Here is a 25,170-nt window from a genome sequence, read left to right as displayed (position 1 = left end):
CTGCAAAGAGAAAACAAAGGGAAATCAGTTCCCAAGGAAAGCCTGGCCACCATAGCCGGCTGCATCATTGCAGACTACTCCCAGACTTTCTGAGACGAAAGGTAATTTTACCTGTCATAATAATCTCGGTGGCCTCTGTGGTCTCGGTCACTGTTGTACTGTTCATAGGGCCTCTTGCGGGAAAGGTTATTTGGTCTGTAGTTCCCAGAGCTCCGGTGAGGGTCTCCACGAGATCGCCGATCCCCATAGTGGTGGTCCTTGTACCAGTGCTGCTCATATTGGTGATGTCGCTCCCCACCCCACATCTGGTTGCTGTTGCCACCGTAGTTGAACTTTCGATCTCTCTGCCATTCTCCTCGGTCTGCAGTGAGGAAAGCACCAGTAAGTGTCTTTCATACTTTAGTTCAAGGCCTTTACACTTTGCCAAGTTCTCAAAGGAATGATAACTATCGCTGTGTCCCTTTTATTTTCTACTCCCTAAACTATGCAGGCCAGATTTTATTCTTTGAATTTCTTTACCATTGTTCTAACAAATATTATTGTGTCCTGTTTTTAATACTCTTTTCATCACTATATCATCATGTTTTCCAGTTCAGCAATAAGCACAGCGATAATATATGTTCCATCCCACTACCTTTAAACCTGACCAGCCACAAGCCCCAGAAGGATTTGTGTCCAAAAGCAAACAGCCGTTACGTTAGAAGGGATGGTTTCTCCTGGCTTGCCAACACTCACCTGTGTTGCTGAAATGTCTTTTGTTTGGATGGCCATAATTGTCACGTGGGTGCCCATGCATCTGCTGCTGGGCATGGGAAGGAGGCAGGTGGATCTTCTGGGAATGAGGATTGTGAGGCATGTGAGACTGGGACATCACTGAATCGCGGCTGGAGCCTGAAGGCTCTGGGCGGAATGGCTTCTTCATGCTAGACATGTCCTCTTTCTTCTTTTGTTCCTACGATGTTGAAGAGAAGGTTACAGCTCAACTGCTTTTCTACCAAAAGATTCAGACCATGTGAACAACTGCTTTGTCTGTCAGGCTCTAGATTTGTCTGGAGAATATCCATGCTGTGGGCCACTGACCTCTCCGTGAGGGCTTTGTGAATCAGCTGTGCCCAAGCACGGTATGAATGGCAACGGTACAAGTGTGGTGAAGGACAGGTGCGGTTCTGCCCCACATGGCTCTGCTCCTACATCCTACTGGACAGCACTCACAAGCTTTCACTCTAAAGGTCAACTCAACATGATGTGCCACACCAAGCAATGCCTTTTCTTGGTCAGAACAGCCAGGACAAAGTGACCAGTGTTGTTCAATGAGAGGAAAGTGGAGGCAAACACAATCAGGACTGTTTAGATGCTAACAATGTCTCAGACCGTCAACAACAATAAAGGAAGCCCATGATAAGAGGCAGAAAGTATTGAAAGTATTTCAAGTGCGAAAAGCTTTAAAGACAGCAACTGGAGGGAAGGTACTTCAGATCTTACCTCTTCTTCCTGCGATCTTTTCTTATGAGCCATCTTGTAGAGTTTGTGTAGTTTTCTGGCATCAAATTCTGTGAATTTTGACACAAATATCCATAGGTTCCTAGAAGGCCATGAATATTTTCTGTTAATTGCTATATCAGCAGTTTAACTACCATCTGCTTTCAAATCAACATAAAATCAGTTCTGCTCTCTCTAGAAAACCATCCCAATCCAGCTCAGGACAGGACATACAGGAGAGCTGGAATAAAAAGCTTCAAAGCAAAATAAAGAGGTTTGCACTGGTTTATCTAAAGTAGCTCTGAAATCAATTTAAATGAAACCAGCACAATTTGTAGACAAAATCCTCCGAGACTGGTCATGACCAAGTAGGCTGAGGAATGCAAGATTCCTCTTCCAAAAGTATGATAAGAGGCAAACAGCACACTCATCCACATAAAATCCAGCAGCCCCTACCATTTTTAAATATCACAGATCATACAAAGGAAACAAAACGGTCCCTCACCTTCTCCACAGCTTGATAAGATCCTGGTCACTGTAAGCTTTAAGGCACTCGGAGATGCGGTCCCCAATTTTTAGGAGGCAGTTTCGCGTATGCTCCAGCTGTTCTTGAACCGTTAGTCCCTTATCAGGTTTATCAAGTTGCTTTAGTGCTTTTTTCACTGGTCTCATCCTTTCCTTGCACTTGAAAGAGCAACAGAGAGCAGAGAAAGTAGTTCATTTGGCACAGAGCTCTACACTGTTCCCTTGTCAATCAGACAGAGACAGAAGAAGTTCATTAGCATGACTTATTAGCTTTATCTGACCATTAGGCAAGGAGAAGTCATCTATGAATATAGTAATTTGTTAGACATGGTGGAGAAAATAATCAGGAAGAGACAAAACTCTCCTCATCTTCACTGCTCCCCATTATAGAGGGGAACAATTTGCTTTGCACAACCATAATTGCACACAGTCAGCTCCTGCACCAATCCCAGGGCCAGCAGGAAAGCGTAACCAAGCACTGACTTGCCGGACCAACAGCCCCAGCTGAATGAGTGCTCCCTCAATAGCCTCCCTGTCCATCCCCATCCATGGTCACTTTAATCTATCACTTTCACCAAAACTGGAAGTCATGAGATGAAAGCGTTATCTTTTTCAGCTGAGCACATCAACATTGTGCACAGAGTAAATCAGACAGGTTTCTACTGCCTGACTGGACCTTTCATGCACCACAGAGGGGAAGTTAAAATAAAAAACACACAAAATCAACACAGGGCCTGCAGTGAATACACAGATTTGAATGTAGAGAACTGTTTTTAAAAAGTGATGTTTCAGCATTTCCCTGGGCAACCTAGGCCAAGGAGAGACTGCCATAATGACTTTTTACTAAAGGTTACTTTTAAAACAAGCCTTGCAGCCATGTTTGCTGCAAGAGCATTTTTACAACTAGGGAAGTGCCTACAGCTCAGACAACTCTGTGCCTCCTACAGCCATACAAGGTCACCCTCAAACCTCTCCTGTATTTCTCCACTTGGAAGAGCCCCAATGGCTTCCTGGCTTCTACAGAAGAGACTGCTACATAAGGCTGCACAGTTTTCTGTAACCCAGGGCTGTCAGATGAGCAGTGGGAATTTATCAGCTGAAGAAGAGAGCCCTTCTTCATGCTCTGTTGACATGCTGCCCTCCTCTGTCCTGGCAGAAGATGAACATGGACACTTGTGCAAGGCTGAATTTTGAAGAGAGCCATCTGAACCCTTTAACTGTGCAATTGCTTGGGGAGAATCAGGAGCTGAAAGAGCTCTGAAGTTTCTTTCAGTTGAAGTGCTATTTCCAGCAGACAGCTGGTAGGCACAGAGGCAGCTGGTGGACAGCGTCATGCAGAGCTGTTCTGCCATGTTCTCAGGTCAGCCAGAGGAAATCACTGTGGGGCACTAAAACAAATCCTTGGATAACATGCAAGCAAACCCTGCCTGCCTTGCTGGGTTCTCTGCCACTGCCCTCCCACCTACCAAGGAAAATACTCACTACGCTGAATGTTTCTTGGTCCAGATCATCGTCCTCATCTTCTCCAATGGGGATTGGTTCACTTCCTGCTGTAATGTGGACGGGACCTTGCGATCTTCTCCCTTTACTTCCAGATTTGGCTTCACCACCTTTAGGCTTTACAAGGACAAATGACACACATCACATGATGAGCTAGACTGCAGGATCCTAAGTGATCCAACTAACAACCTTTGTTAGCAGCACTATTACTACTTTGTTTGCAACACTATTGTTACTGGCAGATGTTAAACCCTGGGCACTGCTCCTATAACTTTCTTCCCAAAATCTCAAACTGTTCAGCTGCAATGACACTATTTGGCTTCACATCATCTCTGAGGGAGTAGACAGAAATCAAAGCCAACATTTGGGACTCGAATACCATTGTCATACTCATGGAGGGAAAATCAATGCTGAAGACCTGGAAGAGAGCTTAAGCTAAAGAATATATTGCAAAGGTCAGAGCTCAGAGCAGTCTCATATCTGTGATGATCTGAGACTTCATGTGATGTCACTAGTCCTCAGACCATCTGGAAAGTAACCTCAAATCATGGCCTGTTAGTGTAATTTTGACTTATCTGCAGTCAAAGCCCTTTAGTGTCAGCCATATCAAAAATCACTGGAAAGCAAACTTTCCCCTACATACACAGCAAAACTTCTTGGTTTGCACTTATGACCTCAGTGTCAAAACACACTGGGCATACAGTACATACCTGTTCTTTGGACAGGTATGTCAGCTTATTATTATGAAGCTTTTACCCTCCTTCCAACTTGAACCCAGCCTCAAGGCAGTTGTACCCAAAATTCAAGGGACATTTTAGTCCACAGTGTACCGCTGGTGTTGAAACACTCGTACTGCCGAGTCCTGAACAGCCACAAGGACAAATCACAGTCTTGATAGGGTGGAGACTTGGATTACTTGGGGTGAATTCAAATTAGAGGGGAGTACAGACAAGGAACCACCAACCCTATGATAAGTCACAGCTAAACGGAACTTTAATCTGAGTGCTCCAGGCTCTTCCCCCTTTCTTCCTTAACATCAGCTATTTGGCCATATCACTGTCACAAGAACAGTTGTACTTTAAAAGCAGTCTGACAAAGTCTCTTCCTTTTTGCTCACATTTCATCAAGCTTTAGGATAGATTGCCTTTTCCACTTTTTGTTCCGATTCTTCACAAGAAGTATTTAGGAGGGTTAAAAAAGGAGTACCACCTCAATTCACAGTGATTGATGTCTGTTCACACAGGGCCTTTAATGAAGCATAAGTCTCATAACTCGCTTTTCTGCCAAGAGACTTTGCTATCTCTTAAACTGCTCCTGAGAGTACCACATACCTTCTCTTTCTTGTCTTTTGTCTTCTTTCTCTCTTTATCGCTTTCCTTTTCTTTTTTAGTGGAAGTCTGTTTTTCTTTATTCTCTTTGTTCTCTTTCTTCTTCTGTTTCTTTTTCACTGGGCTCTTTTCCAAGCCATCCTCCTAGAAAATCAGTCACAGCACAATGTTGAAGTCCCTTTTTTGAGGTCTGTCCAAATTTGCCCTCACATTTCTTTAACCAGAGAGCAAGCCCTGCTTGACCAGCTGCAATCCACCCAACACTTGACAAAAGGGTATAAAAAATAGATAAGTCCCAATGTGTAACTAACTGTCAAACTGTAGATAAGCACCGCTTTCCTATGCCAGCCGCACTCAAGAACATGAAGCCCCTAAGGCAGACACTGATCAGCACATGAACAAAAGTCCTTAGACTACAGTCCAAACCACTCAAAGGAAGAAGGTTCTATAAGCAATGGCATGACCTTGGTAAATGCCAGCTTCTCCACTGGCTGACATACTGAAAAGGAGAAGGGAAACAATTCTTCTTTCTCTCCTTTATAAGGGCAACGCACTTTTTCCCAAGACAAGGTTTTTCCTTCAAGTCAATATGTGGATGTGTGTGGCCATTCCACCATCCCCCAAAACATTTAAAGCACTAATCTAAAAGAACGGGTGGAAAAGGCCCTTGTTTCACCCCAACAGCTCTATGTATGTTTTTGCTAGTTTGCCATTCCCTTATGGGAATGCACTCTGTAACTCTCCCTGACTCCACAGGGCATTTGCTAGGGGTGCTCTCAAGGTGAGTTTCTGCAGTAACAACATCACTCAAGGAAACCTGGAAAAGCTGCTCTCCACCAAGCTGACTCACCTTGACTTCACCTTCTTCTGACTGGTTGTCTGAGTGCCGAGGAGAGGAGAGTTCATTCCCATGTTCATCTTTGATTTTGGGAGCCTTATTCTCTTTCTTTACTCGTGGTTTCCTCTTCTTTAGCTTGCCCTAGTGAATACACAGAACAAGTCAAGGCAAGAAAATAGTTACAGCTACTTCCTGAGGACAGACTCCATCTCCTGAATATCTTGCAAATAGCTTCAGGTCCTGCAGGGTGGCAAGGAAGCCTGACGAGCCTGATTCCTTCAGTTAGTGTAATAATTACTTGCCTCTTACTAATTATCATTTTAGTACCACAATGCAATCAGACAACAGACCGGTCCATATTCTTTCAAGAAGCTGAGTGACCTGGGAACACAAGTTGTCTCCTGCCATCAGCCAACCACTCATAGAATCATAGAATCATAGAATCACCAGGTTGGAAGAGACCCACCGGATCATCGAGTCCAACCATTCCTATCAAACACTAAACCATGCCCCTTAGCACCTCGTCCACCCGCGCCTTAAACATCTCCAGGGAAGGTGACTCAACCACCTCCCTGGGCAGCCTGTTCCAGTGCCCAATAACCCTATGTACTGTCTCCCATGAGACTTTGCCAATCAGCCTTCTGAAGAGTTCAAAGTCTGCCCTCTGGAAATTTAATGCTACTGTCCTACTAACCACCCTCTTCACTTCACCTAGAACAGAAAACCCTATCATCTCATGATCACTTTGTCCCAGGCGTCCACCTACTGCCACATCCCCCACAAGGCCTTCTCTGTTCACAAACAGCAGGTCCAGGAGGGCACTATCAGCCAACCACTCATCCTGAAACCCTCAGAATCAAGCAGCTACATCTCACCTCTTCCCCATCTTTCATGTTTTCTTTCTTGTCCAGATCTTTCTTCAGCAGTTTCAGTAGATAATCAACACGGGTCTGGAGCTGTTTTCCCTGAGGTTTCTTATCTGTCTCAACAGGTAGGATCTTTGATAAAGAAGACAAAAAAATTACACCCACATGAACCTATCAAACCTTTACAAAAGAGACACACAGTAGCAGCAGTCCTTCTGGGCCCAGAAAGAGGTTGGAGATGCTACATCTTCTAGGGAAACAAGAAGGTTTCTTCCAGCTCTCATAGACTCGCCCTGTCTAGCCAACAGTGAAGCTCCTAGCAAACACCCCTGCCTTTGACCTGCTGCAGAAGGGAAAGGACCTCAAGGCAGCCCTCTGGATTACCCATGATCTTCCTTGTAAATGTGCAAAAAGAAGAAAAAAAAACCTTTGCAAACAACTTCTGGGACCTTGAGTTGCAAAACTGCAAAGGGAGTCCACTCCCTTTGACATATCAGATTTGCTTGTGACAGCCTTGTCACAGCAGGCTGATCCCCTCTGGTAACCTGAGAAGTTGCTACAGCAATGAAACAAATGAATTTTTAGTGAAAAACAAGGCTGCAAGGTGTCAGTTTGTGGAGTAAGTATCTTAGCTTGCAAATGAGGTACCTTCATGCTTCATTGGAAATTAGATGGCGTGTCTCAGGCAATTGTTTCCACAGTAAAACATCATTCTGAACTTCTTGAAGGAGGGCTCAGCAACAGTCTGATCTTTGCTAAAAACACTAGTGGGGATGTCATGGGGATGTAGCATGTTGGCAGCAAAGCTGGTGTAGAGATTCTCGATGTTCCTCACCCCTTGTTGCAGTTCACCCTCCTTCCATTGTGCTTATTTTTAACCTGGACCATTTCAACATTAATCCCATAAACAGTTCTTATGGGATTGACTGAGGAACAGAGGAAGGAGATCGAGGCTCTCCAGCTGGCTTTGTAGCCATAGCCAGTCATGGAACTACACCCTCAAAGCTAACACAGACCAGTCTTGACATAAACAGTGTCAAATCTGTGACAAATTATTTCCACACAGAAATTCAGACTCAGCTTCTTGTGAGATGCTCAAAGAAATATCAAGTCACAATTATGCAACGCACCCGCTATAATGTGCATATAACCACATATGTCAGCATTACCATTTTCTTCCTGCATCATTTCAGTCTGGTTCATATGGTACTGTTCAGAGAAAATTTACTGCCAAACAAATAACACAACTCTGCTTTCCATCAAGCTTGCAACATTCCAGAGAGGTCACTGTTTTCTTTATTACTATTATTATTATTGTTGTTGTTATTATTATTATTATTGGAGCAGTTACAAACATAAACTGCTGTTTCTGGAGTAAATCAAATGTGTTCTCTATGAACACGGCAAAGGACCCAATGCAAGTAACAAGCAAAGCAACTTACCTTATCAGATAACTTCAATTCCGGATCTGTTTTAATTAGCTCCCAGTTTCCATAACCATGCTCGTAAATTCCCACTAGCAAGCGAGAATCCTCCTCCACTCCCCAGTCTACATCAAAATGGGCAGCTTTGACACGGCATGTCAGGCGGTACCTGAAGGCATTTCAAAAAAGAGCTACTTTCAGTGCTGCAGAGGATAAAGCAAATCCACATATCTAGGCTATTCTTTTTCCACTACAAAATCCAAATTCACTGAGCCTCTTTCTGCATTGCCTACTTAGCCAAACTCACTTCTTCCTTTCCTCTGGGTCCGCAGGAATGGATTTGTGCAGCATTTCAAACTCCTCTTCATGCTGGATGATGGATTTCACATTCACCTGAACACCAGAGATCTTGATAGTAGGACCTCTTCTTTTTCCAGGTCCTTTCCCTGCTCAACAATAAAACACAACACCTAAGAGAACTCTTACAGAAATAAGTGCCTCTGCAAAAAAAGGTCTGCACACAGAGAGATCTTGTCCTGCAACCTCTTATTTAAACATAGAATCATAGAATGGTTTGGGTTGGAAGGGACATTAAAGATCACCGAATTCCACCCCTCCGCCATGGTCAGGGACACATTCCACTAGATCAGGCTGCTCAAGGCTCCATCCAACCTGGCCTTGAACACTTTCAGGGATGGGGCATCCACAACTTCCCTGGGCAACCTGTTCCAGTGCCTGACCACCTTCATCATGAAGAATTTCTTCCTAATGTCTAATCTAAATCTCCCTTCCAATTTAAAGCCATTAAGGCTGTCTGCTAAGGCAGGCTGCTAAATATTTGTTTTCTTTTACTAATACACTTAGATCTGCGATCCATACACCTCTCAGTAGCATTTTCTTAAACACGCTTCTAAGTACCCTGCAGCTGTCATTCCAGTAGTTTTGCTCATCTGCAACAGGTAGATATATCCAGCTGGAAATCCAGCCCAGACCCCTGCATCTCCAAATCAACAGCACAGAACAGATGTACAGAGAGTGGGTAATGATGCTAGCTATGGGAAGTGCTAATTGTAGATCCAGCTTTACCATGGAATACACAGCACCAGTTCGATTCCCTATCTGAGAAGCAGTTAAAATATGATCTTTTTTGGCCTTGTGCCCCAGCATTAAATAAGCTGATGACTTCAGCCTCTCCCCAGGAAAAATCATGTTTAGCAGAAGCCAGCAGGCCCAAATGGCACTTCCAGTCCTAACAGAAGACTCAGGGGTTTCTCTCTGTTGGAGAGAGTTGCCTGGCAGAGATGGGACTAGTTTAAGCGCGTGCTTGTTCTTTGCTTTTAAGTTGCAGTGTGACATGTGTCTCTGTCCAGCAAGGGAATGGTTTTCTCACCTGCTCAATTAAACACTCAGAAAAACACAGTAGCAGCACACAACCCTCTTGCTTACCTTCCCCTGGATTTTCTTTCAGCTGCTCCTCATATTCTTGCATTGCTGACACACAGCTATTGTGGATGAGTTCTCCTAACCGTTTCAGATCAGCCACAGACTTATCCACCAGCTCAGCATCCCGAGCAATACACTCCAGTCTAGGAAAGGGGAAAAAAGAATCGCAAGTTTTGTATTTGATACAGCATATCAGCCATTTCCTGAGCAATTGTTTCATACCTTTTAGCAGTCAATGTTTTCTATGTATGAATGTATGAAACCTGCACCAGCCCAGTTTGTGCAAGAAAAACACAGTTTTAGTATTTCATTAGGTCTAGTATATGTAGTATATCTGACTTAGTCCTTCAGATTTTTTAGTATTAAACTAAAGCTGAGAACTGTCTATCTTGGGCACAACAAGCACCCTCTGTGATTGGCTAGTATTCCTTCATGCCTTCCTAGTTCCATATTAACTCCATCTGATGGTCAAAAGCTGCCATCTGCTGTTTCTTTTGCCTGTCTGATGTTAGTAACATCAAGGCCTACATGCAAGACTTATGTATCACAACAGAAGAATACAACCAACTGAAAAAACCCAGTCATTTCTTATACAATCCATGCAAGGACCCCTGCCTCAGCTTTGAGACCTCAGCAAGGGCTACAGCATACCAGAAACCTCCCTTACTTATACTGGGGTACAAAACTTGTGCAAGGCTCTGCAAACACACGCTCGAGGACGGTGTGTGCCTCCCCCGGCTCCCCTTCAAGAGAGATATGGCAGCAAGAGCAAGATGCTCCAAACTCAGTCTTGAAACTAATATGCATAGAGAAGCTTGGCAAGCATTTTGGGTAGCATTTGCTGTCCAGGCAGCTGTTCCCCCTCCTTTCTAGGCAGAGTGGAAATGCCCCAAGGGCCAGAGTCTGCCAGCAGGATGATGCTGTGTACAGCCCGGCGCCGCTACTGCTCAGGCTGCTTTTTGGCCAGCAGTCAGCAGTGCCCATCACTGGAGACATGAAGGAATGTATGGCAGTGCTTGGGCTACTGATCACACCACAGCAAGGCTCTGTGCTGTCCGTGGAGGTTGTATCAAACACCCACAGCAATGTGTGTACGGCCGTGCTTAGAAACGCAATGTTCCCCCCATGATAACCCTCTGGAGCAGGTCCAGGTTTGGACTTACCGTTCAAGAGGCAGCCCAAACTTTTTGTAAGCCTTGATAAATCTAAGGGAAAACAAAGAAACCAGAAACTAAACCAAGTGCCAGCAAAAGTGGGTCCAATATCACAAATACGCTTAAATATATTAATTACAGCCTGCCATATTTATCAACTTTACATTCCACACTGATTAGCTAAGTATCACTCAGGACTGAGAAACCTAATCCATTAACCCTCACAAAGAGTTTTGTGACCTCAGCAGGAGAACACAACATTATTATGAATGTTGGATGAGGAAAAAAAAGAGGAGAATCATAGCTGTAGCATAAAAAAAACTGAAAGAAAGCATTGGCTCACACCATGTTGGTAATTATTAACTTCATTTTTCCAAGGAGAAAAGAGGCATTAAATCAGTGCCATTAGTAATTTTTTTAATGTTCAGGCACTAAGTGTAACAACCACCATAGAAGAGCCAGATGAGGTGCAATCCATCACAGAGGTCTGCAGACAAGGATTGCTATTTATTTTTATGTCATATTTTTATTGTGAAAATCACTGCCATGGCTAACACACAACTTCAGAGCAAGAGTCAGACACAGTTGCTGCAACTGAGCAGCGCCACATGCTGAAAGTAGAGCCAATGGCTTCAATTACAGATTACTTTCTAAATGAGTTAATTTTAACCCTTCTTTTTTTTCATTTTGTGCTCTTTCAGCCTCTTTCTGCTATAATCACAATAACTTAGATGGCTGCTATTTTGCACATCACAACACCTTATCTATGGTATCAGGCTGGATATGGGGCAGCTACCACAATCCAAAGTCTGACCATCTCCTGTTTAAAATTACATCAACTCAGAGACAGAGAGAGAGAGAGTCAAGGAAAACTCACAATTGCCTCTTTTCCATCTTTGGCTGAACGACTGGCAGAGCCATAAGACAAAGATCTTTGGGAAAGGCTCATGAGCTAGAAGACGTGAGAAAATAATGCTCTGGAATTCAGCCCCCAGTTGACTTCAGAGACCGAGTGCAGAAGAGGGTAATAACCACTGGGATCAACTGAACCAGCGCTTTTCATGGGATTATTTTACTAGAGCCTGCCTTTCACTTGAGCTTAAATCAGCAGGACTAATGCCAGAAACATGTCAGGAAGGCCAGAGTCCTTAGCTTTTCCAGCTGCGTATTTCATGGTACTTAAGATCTCACGTGTAGTATGGAACTAGCTCAATTCACTTGTCCCAAGAAGGGCAGTTAACAACAAGAATTAATTTTAGGAAGATACCAGCTTCACTGCAGCCTGACTAAAGACAATCCAGTCGATTTTGCATAGATCTGAAGGTTAAGGTCATCAGCTGGGAGCAAATTCAATTATAAAAAGGTGCAGAAGCTGGTCCAGTGAACCAGCTCTATTATCTGTATCACCGACATGCTTACAGCTGAACACTTCCTAGATTAATCTGGGATTTTCCCCACCTGCGTGAGAATTCTATATTTGTTTTCCGAACCACCTCTTGTACTCAGCACTGACCTCCTGATTTCTGCATCAGTAAATCCTTCCACAGTATCTTTTCTAACACTCCGAGGACGTCCCCTGCGCTTTGGCCTCTTCTCGTCATCGGTATCATCGGTCTCACTTTCCGATCCAGATGATCTCTGAAGCCTTCTCTTAGTTTCTGCATCTGATTCACTGTCATTTGTCTGAGCCTGGATGTATCAGAAAAAAAGCAGTACAGTTAACAACTGCTCATCTGCCAACCTCTTCTGTCCCTCCCATGCACCGGCACTATTTCACATGCAGACTGTAAAATGCCTTCACAGCCTTCTAGCCAACAGTTTCACAACTACATTTTACCTTTTTACTAAAGTCTACAATACATTAAACTACATTGATTACTGTGGTTTTGTGTCACAGACCCTTAGGCTGTTCTGAAAACCAGGACACCTGAGAAATTAATCTGGAATCATCCATAATGAATTATCCTTCTCCCTAGTTTTCACTCTAATGTTTCCCACCCCAGAGAACAGGTCATAACCCCTTAAAAGTCCCATATCCCAGCAGAGTTTCCTTGCACTGACTGCTTTCTGTTGTATTAGGAAGATATCATCTCTTTTGCCTGCAAAAGCCACATTTAGGCAAGAGCAGCCCAGAAAACAAACAGCCAGAAAATAGCATAAACTGCAGTAAAATCTGCATTATACAGTTGGATACCTTTCCCTTTGCTTACTATAGGTTCTATTTGTTTTGTCTAAGACAAGATGAGTTGCACCAAATTTAGCATGGGCTTTCACACTACATTACAAACCACAGGCTCAATGCAAGATGCCAAGAAGATGTCAACATGCTACCTCTGTGCTTTACTTGTAACCAGCTTCAGAGGAGGGAAAGAAACACTCTGATGGCAAGAAGGCTTCCCTTGAGTGTTTCCTTTGCCAGCTCTCGCCTCCTGCCTGTCGGGTCCTTGAGATGGGCTGTACCTTTTTAGTTGAGCTCCGGATTCGAGGCAGCATGTAGATTTCCTCCAATTCTTTCTGCCTTTCTTCTTCCTCCACCTTTTTCCTCTGCTCCTCTGGAATGATATCATCCCAGTCCTTCTGGGACCGCTCATCCAGCTCTGTCTCTTCCTCCTCCATGGTTGCAAAGTTGGCCACCTTTTATATGCAAAGAAACACTTTTAGAAATTCTCTTCCCTGGCTGGAATATCCCAGAGCTGTCTGCTAAGCCTCAACTCCTTCCCCATAGGAATTTTGCCAACTTTTCCATAACTACTTTATAATTGATCCCTATGTTTCTACATTCCTGGTCCCTTTAGGGCTAACAGCTTTTGAGGAAGTACATGCAGTTTAATAAGTACTGCTGAGCCTCTGTAAGTTATCGGCTTTGTTTCCAAATTTGGTAAATTCTGCATTTCATTCGCAGCCTTCAAAATCTCTTATTTGAAATGAATTCATACCTACACATCTCCCCTGCTTCCACACCCTGACAGCCTCTCAGGAAACTGCTTTGTATGGGTCTCCTCTCATCAGGACTGATTTGTTCTGTCTATTACTGACCCTACCACCATGGCAAGATGCGGGGAGCCACATTCCCATACCCCTCCACAGAGCTGAGGGGTCCGTACCTTGAACTGGGAGAGAAGCTCATCGGTGGCACTGGTGGACACTTCATTCTCTCGTGTTTCAGCCAGACGCAAAATCTCATCAATGTCCATCTCCTACCAGATAGAAAGGAAGACTAATAAAGTGGAGGGTGCCAAGCACCGCAGGGAATAAGAGAATCTCAGAACAGACTAGTGGAGTGCAATAGCTAAACGCACACTGTGCTGATAAAAGATAAATAAAGTGCAAATGTCTGCAAGGTGTCATCACCAACGGCAGGGACGAACTATCTCAAGTAGTACAACAGAGTATAAATAAGGGTGACAGGACAGAAGAAAAGGAACAACAAGGAAAGGGAAAAATTCCAGACAGTAAGATGTATTAACTGTGGACTGTTTCCCTCAGTGGAAGCTCCGCTACTCTGACTGTTCGGAGAACTAGTCAAAGCACTTGATATTAAACTGTCAAGCGATGCTATGCTGAGAGTCAGGAGAGAGTGACCTATTCAACCTACTGCTCTGGCTCCAGCCTTTCTATAGGAACAAACAACAAAGGATGCTGAAGAGGCGCTCAGAGAAGGCAGTGAGAGAAGCTTTCAGCAGGTTGTGCTATATAACTAGCTAATGAAACCTCAGGAGCCAAGGGACTATCTTGGTGACCATTACCATTTAGCCCCCAACAATAAGGTTCTTCTCAGTCCCTGATCCTCCAAATCCCAGGGCTCTCTTCCTTCAGATTTCTGGACTCACACACACCCTTTTCACCAGCCTGCTCTGATGCACATGGCAAGTACAAAGAGGGAGCAAACACACATGAACCCCCATGCATACCTGTAAAGGACTACAAACAGATAAGTACTTCATTTTCACACTACCTGAGGCTCTGACTCTTCCCCTTCAAGCTCCTTGAAGAGATCTTCAGCTCCAAACTTCAGAATAGCTGTCAGTTCCTCTTTGTTGAAAGGATTTGAGCTGCAAGAAGGAAAATGTGTTTTGAGCTGTTAAGTCAGCACTGCTATAGCATAAAACCATACTGAACTTTTTCCTAATTAAAGCAGAAAGTAAATTTTCTACACTGCACTATAAAAAGCTTTTTTTATTCATCTCTTTCCTACTCTAGCAAGACAACCACCATAAAGGGAACAAGCTCTATCCACTCAGGGAAAATGGGGAGAATCTGAGGTTGCTGCCAAAAGTGCAGCTGTTCCACCACCACCAGGTTCCCTCAGACCAGGATGATCTCTGGGAGGAAGACAGAAGGAAAAACAGGTACTGCATTAAAACTAGTTTTTTATTTCTGATCACCTTTATCCTATGTGTCTAAATCAATGACTGCATAAGCCAAATCAGTAGAAGCTTCCATTTTTTATTAGCCTATTGCCCTGCATCCTACCAAACACATACTGGGAAACAACAACAGGTGAAGCTGGTTATGCCATATACGGTACTAGACATCTCTACCTCCTGACACAGTCACTTACTTGGATCGCCCAGAGTTGTTGTCCAGCACAGTTCGGCCAGTGGTGTCCATACGCTGGATTACCAAGTGATCCAGCACCATTTTCTTCTTGGCCCTCTCGATGATCTCCTCCTCTACCGTACCCTTTGTGACCAGGCGGTAAATATTCACCTGAAGGGCAAAAAAAAGAACAGAGCTATTTCCTAGACCTGAACATGATCTGCTGACACAGTGATACATCACTGAATTGTTTTGCAGGAGACAAGAGTGCTGACACCGTCTTTTCATACACAGATGCAGTTTTTTTAGAAGAAAAACAAGCCTGTTCTTTTTATATCTAAGGGGAATCAGTTAAAATCAGGCCGATTAACACAGATCTTGTAGTGTGCCTAAGCACTGAGTAAAAATCTTCTGAAATAATCACTGTAAATCTAAACTAGCATCAAACTTTTCACGTATCTAATGAAAACCTAGTAGAGGTGGATGTCTACTGTCTAAGTTTTTCAGGGCAAGAAAGAACAGAGTTCATGTGGCTGTCAACTGCAGTGCCACTGTTTGAGTTCTTAGTTCTGAACCAGCCCAAAGCCCAAAGCAAACAGAAAGATCTGGCAAATTTGGGCTGGTTTTTTGTTTCCTGGCTTTTAAATGAGCTTCCCTTGGATTGGCAGTGCTTCCTGGAGTCAGGACTAGGGGCAAAAAGACCATGTTTTCAGAAGCTCTGGTGAGGTGGGAGCCCATTTAGATGCACACACTGAAGCCACAGAGAAAACAATCCAGGTTACTCTTCTGACCTGCTTCTTTTGTCCAATCCGGTGAGCCCGAGCCTGAGCCTGAAGATCATTTTGGGGGTTCCAGTCCGAGTCAAAGATAACAACAGTATCAGCAGAGGCCAAATTAATTCCCAGCCCTCCAGCTCGTGTTGACAACAAGAAACAGAAGTCCTTGGGGACAAAAAAAAAAGCACCCATGAGCTAACCTGTAACTATGGACATAAAATAGCAATAATATCACAGATATGCAAGGAAATAGCAGGTGGGCTCTATTGCAATCGTGCCTCTTTAAGCAGAAAAAGGATTTCCGTCTCCCACACCCTACTCACACAGGCTAAGTACCACTGGTCTGTAAGCTGAGGCACAAGGTGAGGCAGTGCTGGCAGGGGTGAAAGGTGTGCTGTTCCAGGAAGGGTTCGGCTTGCATCATTATGGGAGAGCAACGCAAACAGCTCAGGGCAAGGGCACCTTGGAGTTGTTTTTGAAGGCCCATGCTGCCCACCAGACTCCTACCAAGCCAGCAGGCAAACACTGCTTTTTGTTGCCTGAAGCCTGCTGGGGGAGAGATCAGCATAACACAGATTGTTTGAGTTGCTGCCCAAGGGCACAGGATGCCAGGTTACAGCCAGGATGCCTGAGCTGCCATGGCTTCCCCCAAGAGAAGGGAAAGAGCAATTTTTTATGGGCATTCCTGCTCCTTTTCCACCTGCACTGCTGTCACTTTTCCCACAACAATAAAGTACCATCTAGCTCTATCTCCTGTGTCAGTCAAAATCGCCCTCCGGTCCAAGCTTCCGGAGTGAGGAAAGTTATTTCTCACAGCTGGACTGATTGGCACAAAACAAGTGGCTTGCACCAGTCACCGTGAGTCAGCAAGCCCAGACAGGAGGCTTGAGATGCCCTCTCCTGTTACACTGGAGACTTTCACTGCCAAGATCAGACTCTATACCTACCAACACGAATAATCCCCCTTATGCCTCTGCCATTTCATATCCAAAACAAGTTTCAGACTAGAAGAACCATTTAGCAACCATCTCATTCTCCAGATCATAGGGAAAGGATTGCTAGATTCTGTCTCTTCCCAGCCTCTTTGGGACTTTCTGAAGCTGTGACATTCTGTTGTGTCCTTTGGATGCTTGAGATCTAAAGTAAGTAACAAGGCTAGATGCAAAACTTGTTGTATCTATGTCTTTAAAAGTATCTGGGGTTCTGTAAAAATAAATTAACTAAACTAACCCCTCCTGGCAGCCACAACCTGCATCTCAGCCAAGAACGCCTGCTGCTCGGGCAGCCCACCCAGACCCTCCTAAGGCAGGACAGCCCCACTTGCGGTACCTCAGAGCCGTCAGCATTGAAGTGGTCCAGTGCCTGCTTTCGGATCTCCCCTTTGATTGAGCCGTCCAAGCGCTGGAAAAATCAACAATAATGATAAAAGAAAGAAAGTAAAGGAGCCTAGAAGATTTGCTGCACCCTAGCCTTAGAGCCCTACAGCCGCCTTCTCTGCCTGCAGTATCTAATCATTAAAAATAACCACCAATTAAAAATAACTGTACTGCCTTAGCCCACTGCGTTGCGAGGGCCAGGAGAGGGTACACACAGGCACTAGTCACACAGCGGGTGACACTGCAGCTCCTATTACAGGCTCCCAGCCAGGGTCTCTGTGTGTTTGCCATCCTCTCCTCAAGGTTTATCACAGGACGAAGGCCAAAGCAGGGGCCTGTCAGTGGAGGTATTTTGCAGAGATGGGGCTGCACTGAAATGAAGGGACTTCCCAGTTCCCTCTACTGTGTTTCAGTAAGCATGACCTGAAATTCCAGGCACCAACCTCAGGAAAACTCAACTGACTCCCAATGCCCAGACTCCCTCAGCATTTTCTTGAATTTTCAAGTGAACCCCATTGTTTCCCATGCCGACGTTTCTCACCTGAAAAGGGTAGTGTTTGATAGTCAGATACTCTGCCAAGATGTCCAGCATCCTCACCATCTGGGAGAAGATCAGCACTCTGTTGCCTCTCTCTCGCAGCCTGGTTAGCAGCTTGTCCAAGAGAATTAGCTTTCCACTGCTCCTGACAAGAGACTGAAGAAGTAACCGTCATTCCACCTGATACTTCCCAACCTTACCCTTATGTATACTACACAGAGACAGGCAGAGATCTGGTTCTTTTGGGGTCATGCTTTCCCCATAAGCCCTCAATCAAAGCATATGGACTTACACAGCGGAGACCACAAAAAAAAGAGTCATCCAAGACAAATCTTACATTGCATGCACCTTCCACACTAGATGGCCACAAAACATTGCCTACAGTGGAAGGGGAGAGCAGAAGATTCAGTGGCTCAGCTGTGACGACTGTTTCTAATGAAGAAACAGCAGAAGCTAACTTTACCAGATCTTATCTTGGTGGGGGAATAAAAGAAAGGAGAATGTTAAGGAAAAACAATAGTAACCAAAGACACTGCCCACCTGCAGTGTCTCAATGCCATTCTCTCTCTCATTTTCCTCAGGTGGTTTGATAAGGTAGCAGTGGTTGCAGCACTTTTTCAACTCCATCACAATGTTCAGGAAACCAGATGTGCTCCCCCTAGTTCCTTTTGAAAGAGCTTTGTAGTTTCTTGTCAAAATCCACCTGCAGGTAGGAAAACAAAAAGTCCAGGTCATTTCACAGTGCAGACTGGGCATGCTGGAGCATGGGAGGAATAAAATCTTCAGGGACATCCTGTTCAGGCATCAGTCTACTCCCCTCCCTCCATCTCTCTTCACTTCTACAGGATACTGCTGTTTCCTCACTAGAAATCCTGATACTTCCCTTTTAATATTATTATTGTTTAACATCAAGCAGTACCACAATTTTGTGGGGTGCTCTATTTCTCCCCTTCACAAAAAAAGCCCCTGATGCTACAGGTGATGGCCGCCACATTGCATTCTGAAGAACAAAGGATACTGAAAGATATTCCCAAGGCACATAGAAAGATGTGCCCATTTCTACTGGCATTCCCACTAACATAATTAATTACTCACTTGTAATACTGCTTCTGCAAAGCAGACATTTCCACGCGGAGGATCTGCTCCACTTTGGCTGGCAAAGATTTCTCCACATCCTTCTTCACTCTGCGGAGAAGAAACGGCTCCAGCACTTTGTGAAGGCTCTGGTAGCCATTCTCTCTACCTTTTCCATGATCCTCTTCAAAATCTTCCCAGAATTCAAATCTAGCAATAGAAACAAGGAGGAGAGAGGAGTCAGGATACCTCGTCTTATCACACCAAACATCATCTACCACATATGCTCCCCTTGCACAACAAGACAGAGAAACATCAGTTCACTCTGCTCTGGCAAACTAAAGAGACTGGTGGTAAACCTAGAAGCTCTCGGGTGCCTTCCTAAAATCTTATCTTTGAGCTTCACACTGACAACTCCCAGGACTCAAAATCCCAAAGATTTCCAATATTCTGCTCTGCTGTCTCCTGCTGGCATTTGCCTGGCAGCAGTTTCTGAGCTTTCGACAGTGCCCTCCCCTAGGCAGGGCTGTGACAACTGGACTATGTTTTACACTGCTCTGAAGGCTTTTTTAGATTGCTGCTTCCTTCAACAGCTCCTTTAAAATTAGGAGGTCTGCTCTTCTCCACTTGGGAGACTTCAAATCTTTCCTTCACTCTTTCTATGATCTAGCAAAAGATCTGAGGGAGAGTTCTTTGTGAAATCAAACATAATTTTGGCGAGTTTGAGGGCTTGCTTGTCTTAGCCTTTTTTGTCATTAAGAGAACAAAACATTAGTTATAATGTGGATACACAAACAATTGGCTAGACAGCACTGTCCTTGAGCAATACTCCTAGAGATTGCCATAAAATGGTTGGCGAGGGTGGCTGAACCACAGTGTGGAAACCTCAGAAATAGTTGAGATGGTTGCTTAAAATAAGTTCAGCTTTTTAGAGATGGCTCAAAGACAGCAGACATTGAAAAATATGGATTAGGTTTCCCCATTCAATTTGTTGCCAGAAATATTCTTTGTGTTAGTCATTTAACCTCTGATTTTCCCCACCAATGTTTGTTCCTCTTTCACTGCTCTAACTCCACAGAGTTCAATTCAGGGATTTAATTCAAGTATTTCAGCCGTTCTGCACTCCCTCAAGTCTATTTAACAGACAAGAATGGATACAGAGGCATTTTCTGAAGAACCAAAAGAAGACTTACTTCTCCGGCATGATGAAATGCAGCAGAGACCAGAGTTCTTTAAGAGAATTTTGAAGTGGGGTGCCAGTGATCAGCAGCCTGTGGTTGGACTTGAAATCAATCAATGTTTTGTACAGCAAAGAGTCATCATTTTTCAACCGATGGGCTTCATCCACGCCTAGAAAGGCCCAGTTAATACTCCCCAAAACAGCCTGGAGAAAGAAGAAAAAAAACAGGCCCCAAGGAGATGCTAGCTCAGACAAGCCCCACCACCTCACGCATGTCTCTCTCCATGGCCAGAACACACTGCAGTGTGTGCTTTTCAGGATGAACTGCCCAAGCTCTGGTACTGGACCCATCAACAGAGGAGTTGGGCTCAAGAGTTTCTTGTTAACAAAACCTGCACTAGTTCTGCCTTCCCGGAAAGGAGAGGTGAAAATTAACCATGCTGTATAGCATTCCTGCTATACATCAATAGTCCTCTGGCAAGTACACCTATTTTAATCCACCTTCACTTTACCTAGAAAGCATAGTCTTCCTCCAGCTCCCTACTCCCTTTCTCCACGCCCCTCGGGCCCTCCTACTAGCAGCAGGAGTGCAGATGAACAAGCCTATAAAGCTAAGGTAGCCTAAGGATGTTGACTTTTTTGGTGGGGGGATCTTAGTATCAAGCTTTTTCTGCTAGGACTCAGTGATGCATTGACAGGGCTGATGAGCATTTTCTCAACAGACAGATTTCTCTTAAGGGTAAAAATCCAGATATTGTTAGAACTGTGGCCAGCAGTTCAGTATAATGTTTTGTCTTCTTAACTAGCCTAAATTAAACCAGGTATTATCCAGCTAATATCCTGCCTGGTGTCTTGAAAATAAAAAGAATGAAACAACTGTGCAGTACAAGAGTGAAGACACTATAACAGATGTCCTACACTCCTTCTACAAGCAAAAGCAAACAGTATCTACATGTTCACCACCACCACAAAGGAAAAAGGTGAAACCCACTGGATGGGAACTGATTTCCCTCTCTACAAGTGAGAGAAAGTCTAAAGAACATCCTTGGACCATTACTCACCTTATCCTTGAGAAGGATCTCATATGTTGTGATGAGTGCATTGAATTTCAACCTTTTAGATTGAGAGTGAATCCACTCATACTCGCGTATCTGTGAGGAGACAAATGTTAACTTCAACAAATGTTATCACAAGGAAAGAGTTAAAAATCATTATTTTACCGTAGCTACAAGCCAGAGACTTCAACCAAGTCCAAAAACCCTGTTGTTCAAGGTGCCATTTAATGAGCTCAGGGTGCCCATGGAGTGCACACATGGTTCAACTGCCCTGGCACAGGTAACAAAATAAGGCCAAACAACTTGCTGTTGTGACATTACCCTCATCTGCCAAATAAATGCATCGTCTCCTTATTGACACCACTAGACTCAAAATATTTGTGTTCTTTGTCATCTTAATAATTCAGAACACAGTAGGCAAGCACTTTTGCACTTCTACATTCCTTACTGAAGCACGTTTCAGCCCGGTGGAGTAGTGGTTTCCAGACCCTCTCTTAGAAGCCAGCACTTCTGTGCTCACTCTAAGAGGGGAAATAAGGTAGAGAATTTCCTGCATCAGTGAATCATACCCACGTGCTCAGCTATATCAGCTCTAGCTGCCTTCACTACCGCCAGTACTATCCATCTGCCTCTCCAGCAGAACATGTGCCACACGCATCACACAAAAGCTGCTGCTTTGCACCCAGCATTTCTGCCCAACCCCACACACTTTGCTTGCTGATTACACACCATATTCCTGCTCATGAGGTCTCCGATGTAAACCACCACATTTATCTCAGGTGCCCACACTTCAAACTCTCTCTGCCATGAGGTGAGTGTGGACAAGGGCACCACCACCAGGAAAGGGCCATAAAGCTGGTGCTGATGGAAGAGGTATGATAGGAATGATATTGTCTGAATTGTTTTGCCCAGGCCCATTTCATCAGCCAGGATCACACTGTTGTTCCTGAAAAGGAAGAGAATAAATATAAAACCTGTCTGAGTGCACATTTCCACTTCTACTAATTTACTGTGCACTAGCATGAATAGCAATCCATGACAGGGACAGAAAGGGGGCAGCGCAAAAACATTTATCTGAACACTTTCAAGTGGATCCCAGACACATACAGACTGTACGTGGCACAATAACTTGCAAAAAAGGAACAGACTATGACCACTCCAAACTGGCAAGCAAGGACAAAGGCAAAGGGAGAGGGGAGCCAATGACCTAATTTTAGAAGGACATTTCTCAAAGACTTCAACAAGTGTGTACGCATGCCGAGACAGAAATCTTTTTTTCAGTTAGGGTAATGGAAAAAAAGGGCTGATATGCACTAGGCTCATACAGCAGCCAAGTCCAGCATGTGAACAGGCCCAGACAGGGAAATTGCTTTTTGTTTTCACGTAAGGTTTCTTAAGTTCATGCTCTAGATAGTTCTTGCTTGTGGTGTCTGCAATGCAGCTGGGCATGGTAAATTTGAAACCCTTCAAGCTGCAGACACAGGATGGGTAAAACCTCACTTGAAAACAAGAGGGCCAGATCATACTGGAACAAAAATCAGGAGACAAAATGAACATCTGTACATACTTGCACCACGAATGAGCAAGCCAGTTAAGGCCCTCCAGCTGATAATCTCGCAGCTCCAGGTTCTCACTGCCAATGTAAGAAGGCTGTTTCTTCAAGGCAACAAACCTCGGTCTCTGCTTCAATACCTGGAAAAGAAGACACCGTAAACCCACTGAAGAAAAAGACAAAGGTTGAAAACTCAGGAGTGATGGTGTATCTCTTCATTGGCTGAAGTCCATTCACGTTTATTTAGCCAGTGCTCACATCTGCAGTTCAGAAAAACACTCCACAGTGTTATGCTTTGCCTGTTTTCCTCTGGTTCTGACAACAAAGGCTGTGAGTCCCCCCCAAGAGTGCAGTAAGCTGCGCATAATGCACACTTTCTTTTTTGTCCTCTTGTCTTTTCCCCCATTATCTCTATCCCTCTCCTCCACTATATCAGCATCTTGCATTTTTCTCTTTTCCCAGGTGTGCTGTTTTTTCGTTCAACTGATATTAAAGCTTTGCACTTCTGCAGCAGCTCCTTCTGAGGAGGGAGCACTCTGCAAGGATTAATTAACCCTACCACTCCCCAGTGTGACAGAATGTTCTCACTGTGCATGGAGTAAATTAAACCAAAAGGGGTTCACATCACTGCCTAAAATATAAGACAATAACTGCAAACAAACATTCAAACTGTAGTGGATGGATGGGAAAATGTTCTCTGACGTTTATCCTGACAAAACTTCACATCTCCACTGCTTGCATCATCACCCAGCCTGGAGAAACCAAGCAACAGGAGAAAAGGGAAGCAAACAAACCTTGCAGTCCCGGGTAGGAATTGTTTTTGAGTTGTTACGATTGTTGAAGCTGTCAATGCAGTGCTGAAATTTCTTGCTTATCAGAGTCTCATCTTCCCAGCTGCACTCAGCATAGGGTAGCCCCATCCACTTACACAGGTATTCAGGGTCATTCGAGGATGTTTTGCGACTGCTTGCTGTAAAATATCCAAAGAGGCCCAACCCTCAGCAGCTGTGGTTCTGTGGCTGAACCACAAGTGTGGTTCACAAGGGCAGTCTGAACCGCCCATACAACCACAAGACAGGCCTCAGCAAATAAAAAAGGTTTTAGAGGGACCAAAAATGTGCCTTTACCTGGGAAATCTGACTGCCCTGTCGCAGTCTTGCTGGTCTTCACAGCTGAGTTTGGAGACAGAAGGGAAGGAAGGGTTTAGAGTGCTGGCAGCCAGTAGAGGGAGCAGAACAGGCAGACTGTCACAGGCGTTTTTACAGGAATTGTATGGAAATAGGTTCAACAGCTCCCCTAGCCAATTCCCTAGGCAACTGGATGCTGGCACCTTTGACTGACATAGCTGTGATATTAAGCACTCACTAAGCTCTGTTTTTATTTTTAGTAAGTAATCATGAAAATCTAACCCCTGAGCTGCCTTGCAGCCTGACCACATCCTCAACCACGTCATGGAAAGCAGTCCTCACAAAAGCAAGGCCTCTACTGCTGCTTTGGATATAAACACCTTGCATCCAAAGGGCTGAAGTCAAAGAACCTCAGCAACAGCAACTTCAGCATTCCCTTGGAAACTAGTGCATCATCCCATACTCCAGGCAAGGAGGGTGATTGATTTGTTTTGCTTGTAAATACGAATCTGTAAATCTCGATTTCTAGTGTTCAAATCTGAATTTCACACACTGAAATACACTTAACACCATTCCAGAGATATTGGAGATCATACACTCATTCTGCTGTCGCTAGAGATTACAGTTCCCATGTCTGTCTTCACCTCTTTAGAAAAATGGGTTCACTTACCAATTACTCTCTCCACTATTTGATATTGTTTGTTCAGCTCTGAAGCTAGCTCTTGCTGGCAGTTGAAATATTCTACATCTTCAGGTGATACCTTGCCCAGCCTAGAAAAAAACAAACCCAAAACCACTATAATGCTTCTGTTACAATGCCCATGGAGGACATATATAGAAATTCTACTTTCCTATACAGTTCTGTCATTCAAACAAGTCACTGAAGCACACTACTGCTTAGATGACATGTTTCTTAAAGCTTCCTATAATTATAAATCATTACGGGGACGCAAATGTCAGATGTTCTCACTGTCTCACTGTTGATGCCTTATTCTGCTGCAAGAATCAGTCTCAAAATCAGAATCAAACAGAGATGGAAGCTGCTGCTCCAGCTTTATCACTTTGGAAACACATCATAGCTCCCTTTATAATTCCTGGGGAGGCTGGACACAAACTGATGCAAAACCTTGCATACAGACAAGCCCATCATTAACAAGGGTTAATAAGGCTGCAAGCCCTCATGTCACCTCCTGGGCCAGGTGAATCTCTGCGCCATTTATTAGTTGTCATATACCCCAGCACTTGAGCATGGGAAGAGACAATATTTGGGATTTCATGCCTCTTCCTCTCTCTTTAAAAGCCACAGGCATAAACATTATTCCTATGAGGGAGGATGTTCATCAGCAGGCAAAGACAGACGTGTGTTGTTCACCAAAACCAGTTGCTTTGGATGAAA

At 44.2% G+C, this 25,170-nt stretch overlaps 1 protein-coding gene across 5 annotated transcripts in view; it reads right to left on the bottom strand.

The window, feature by feature from the left end:
• CHD2 (chromodomain helicase DNA binding protein 2) overlaps window positions 1-25,170 on the bottom strand; it is a 57,001-nt gene that overhangs the window by 3,134 nt on the left and 28,697 nt on the right. For 4 of the 5 annotated variants that reach the window (XM_069866537.1, XM_069866540.1, XM_069866538.1 and 1 more), the window contains 29 exons: window positions 24,445-24,545; window positions 23,775-23,819; window positions 23,442-23,617; window positions 22,663-22,787; window positions 21,825-22,041; window positions 21,102-21,191; window positions 20,054-20,244; window positions 18,882-19,070; window positions 18,327-18,489; window positions 17,790-17,942; window positions 17,202-17,273; window positions 15,888-16,037; window positions 15,119-15,267; window positions 14,513-14,609; window positions 13,662-13,754; window positions 13,018-13,191; window positions 12,071-12,246; window positions 10,567-10,608; window positions 9,407-9,546; window positions 8,268-8,409; window positions 7,979-8,129; window positions 6,546-6,668; window positions 5,683-5,811; window positions 4,836-4,976; window positions 3,487-3,621; window positions 1,985-2,163; window positions 1,483-1,582; window positions 736-952; window positions 112-361 (listed from right to left, as the gene is read on the bottom strand). In XM_069866537.1, the coding sequence (XP_069722638.1) occupies window positions 112-361; window positions 736-952; window positions 1,483-1,582; window positions 1,985-2,163; window positions 3,487-3,621; window positions 4,836-4,976; window positions 5,683-5,811; window positions 6,546-6,668; window positions 7,979-8,129; window positions 8,268-8,409; window positions 9,407-9,546; window positions 10,567-10,608; window positions 12,071-12,246; window positions 13,018-13,191; window positions 13,662-13,754; window positions 14,513-14,609; window positions 15,119-15,267; window positions 15,888-16,037; window positions 17,202-17,273; window positions 17,790-17,942; window positions 18,327-18,489; window positions 18,882-19,070; window positions 20,054-20,244; window positions 21,102-21,191; window positions 21,825-22,041; window positions 22,663-22,787; window positions 23,442-23,617; window positions 23,775-23,819; window positions 24,445-24,545 (4,110 nt within the window). The remainder of the gene's footprint in view (window positions 1-111; window positions 362-735; window positions 953-1,482; window positions 1,583-1,984; window positions 2,164-3,486; window positions 3,622-4,835; window positions 4,977-5,682; window positions 5,812-6,545; window positions 6,669-7,978; window positions 8,130-8,267; window positions 8,410-9,406; window positions 9,547-10,566; window positions 10,609-12,070; window positions 12,247-13,017; window positions 13,192-13,661; window positions 13,755-14,512; window positions 14,610-15,118; window positions 15,268-15,887; window positions 16,038-17,201; window positions 17,274-17,789; window positions 17,943-18,326; window positions 18,490-18,881; window positions 19,071-20,053; window positions 20,245-21,101; window positions 21,192-21,824; window positions 22,042-22,662; window positions 22,788-23,441; window positions 23,618-23,774; window positions 23,820-24,444; window positions 24,546-25,170) is intronic. The other variant, XM_069866539.1, reaches the window with a different exon arrangement.

This window comes from Phaenicophaeus curvirostris, chromosome 12, assembly GCF_032191515.1.
Source record: "Phaenicophaeus curvirostris isolate KB17595 chromosome 12, BPBGC_Pcur_1.0, whole genome shotgun sequence".
Taxonomy (NCBI): domain Eukaryota; kingdom Metazoa; phylum Chordata; class Aves; order Cuculiformes; family Cuculidae; genus Phaenicophaeus; species Phaenicophaeus curvirostris.
The sequence above is the reverse complement of the archived record's forward strand: the minus strand, read 5'-3'. Positions and strand labels throughout refer to the sequence as shown.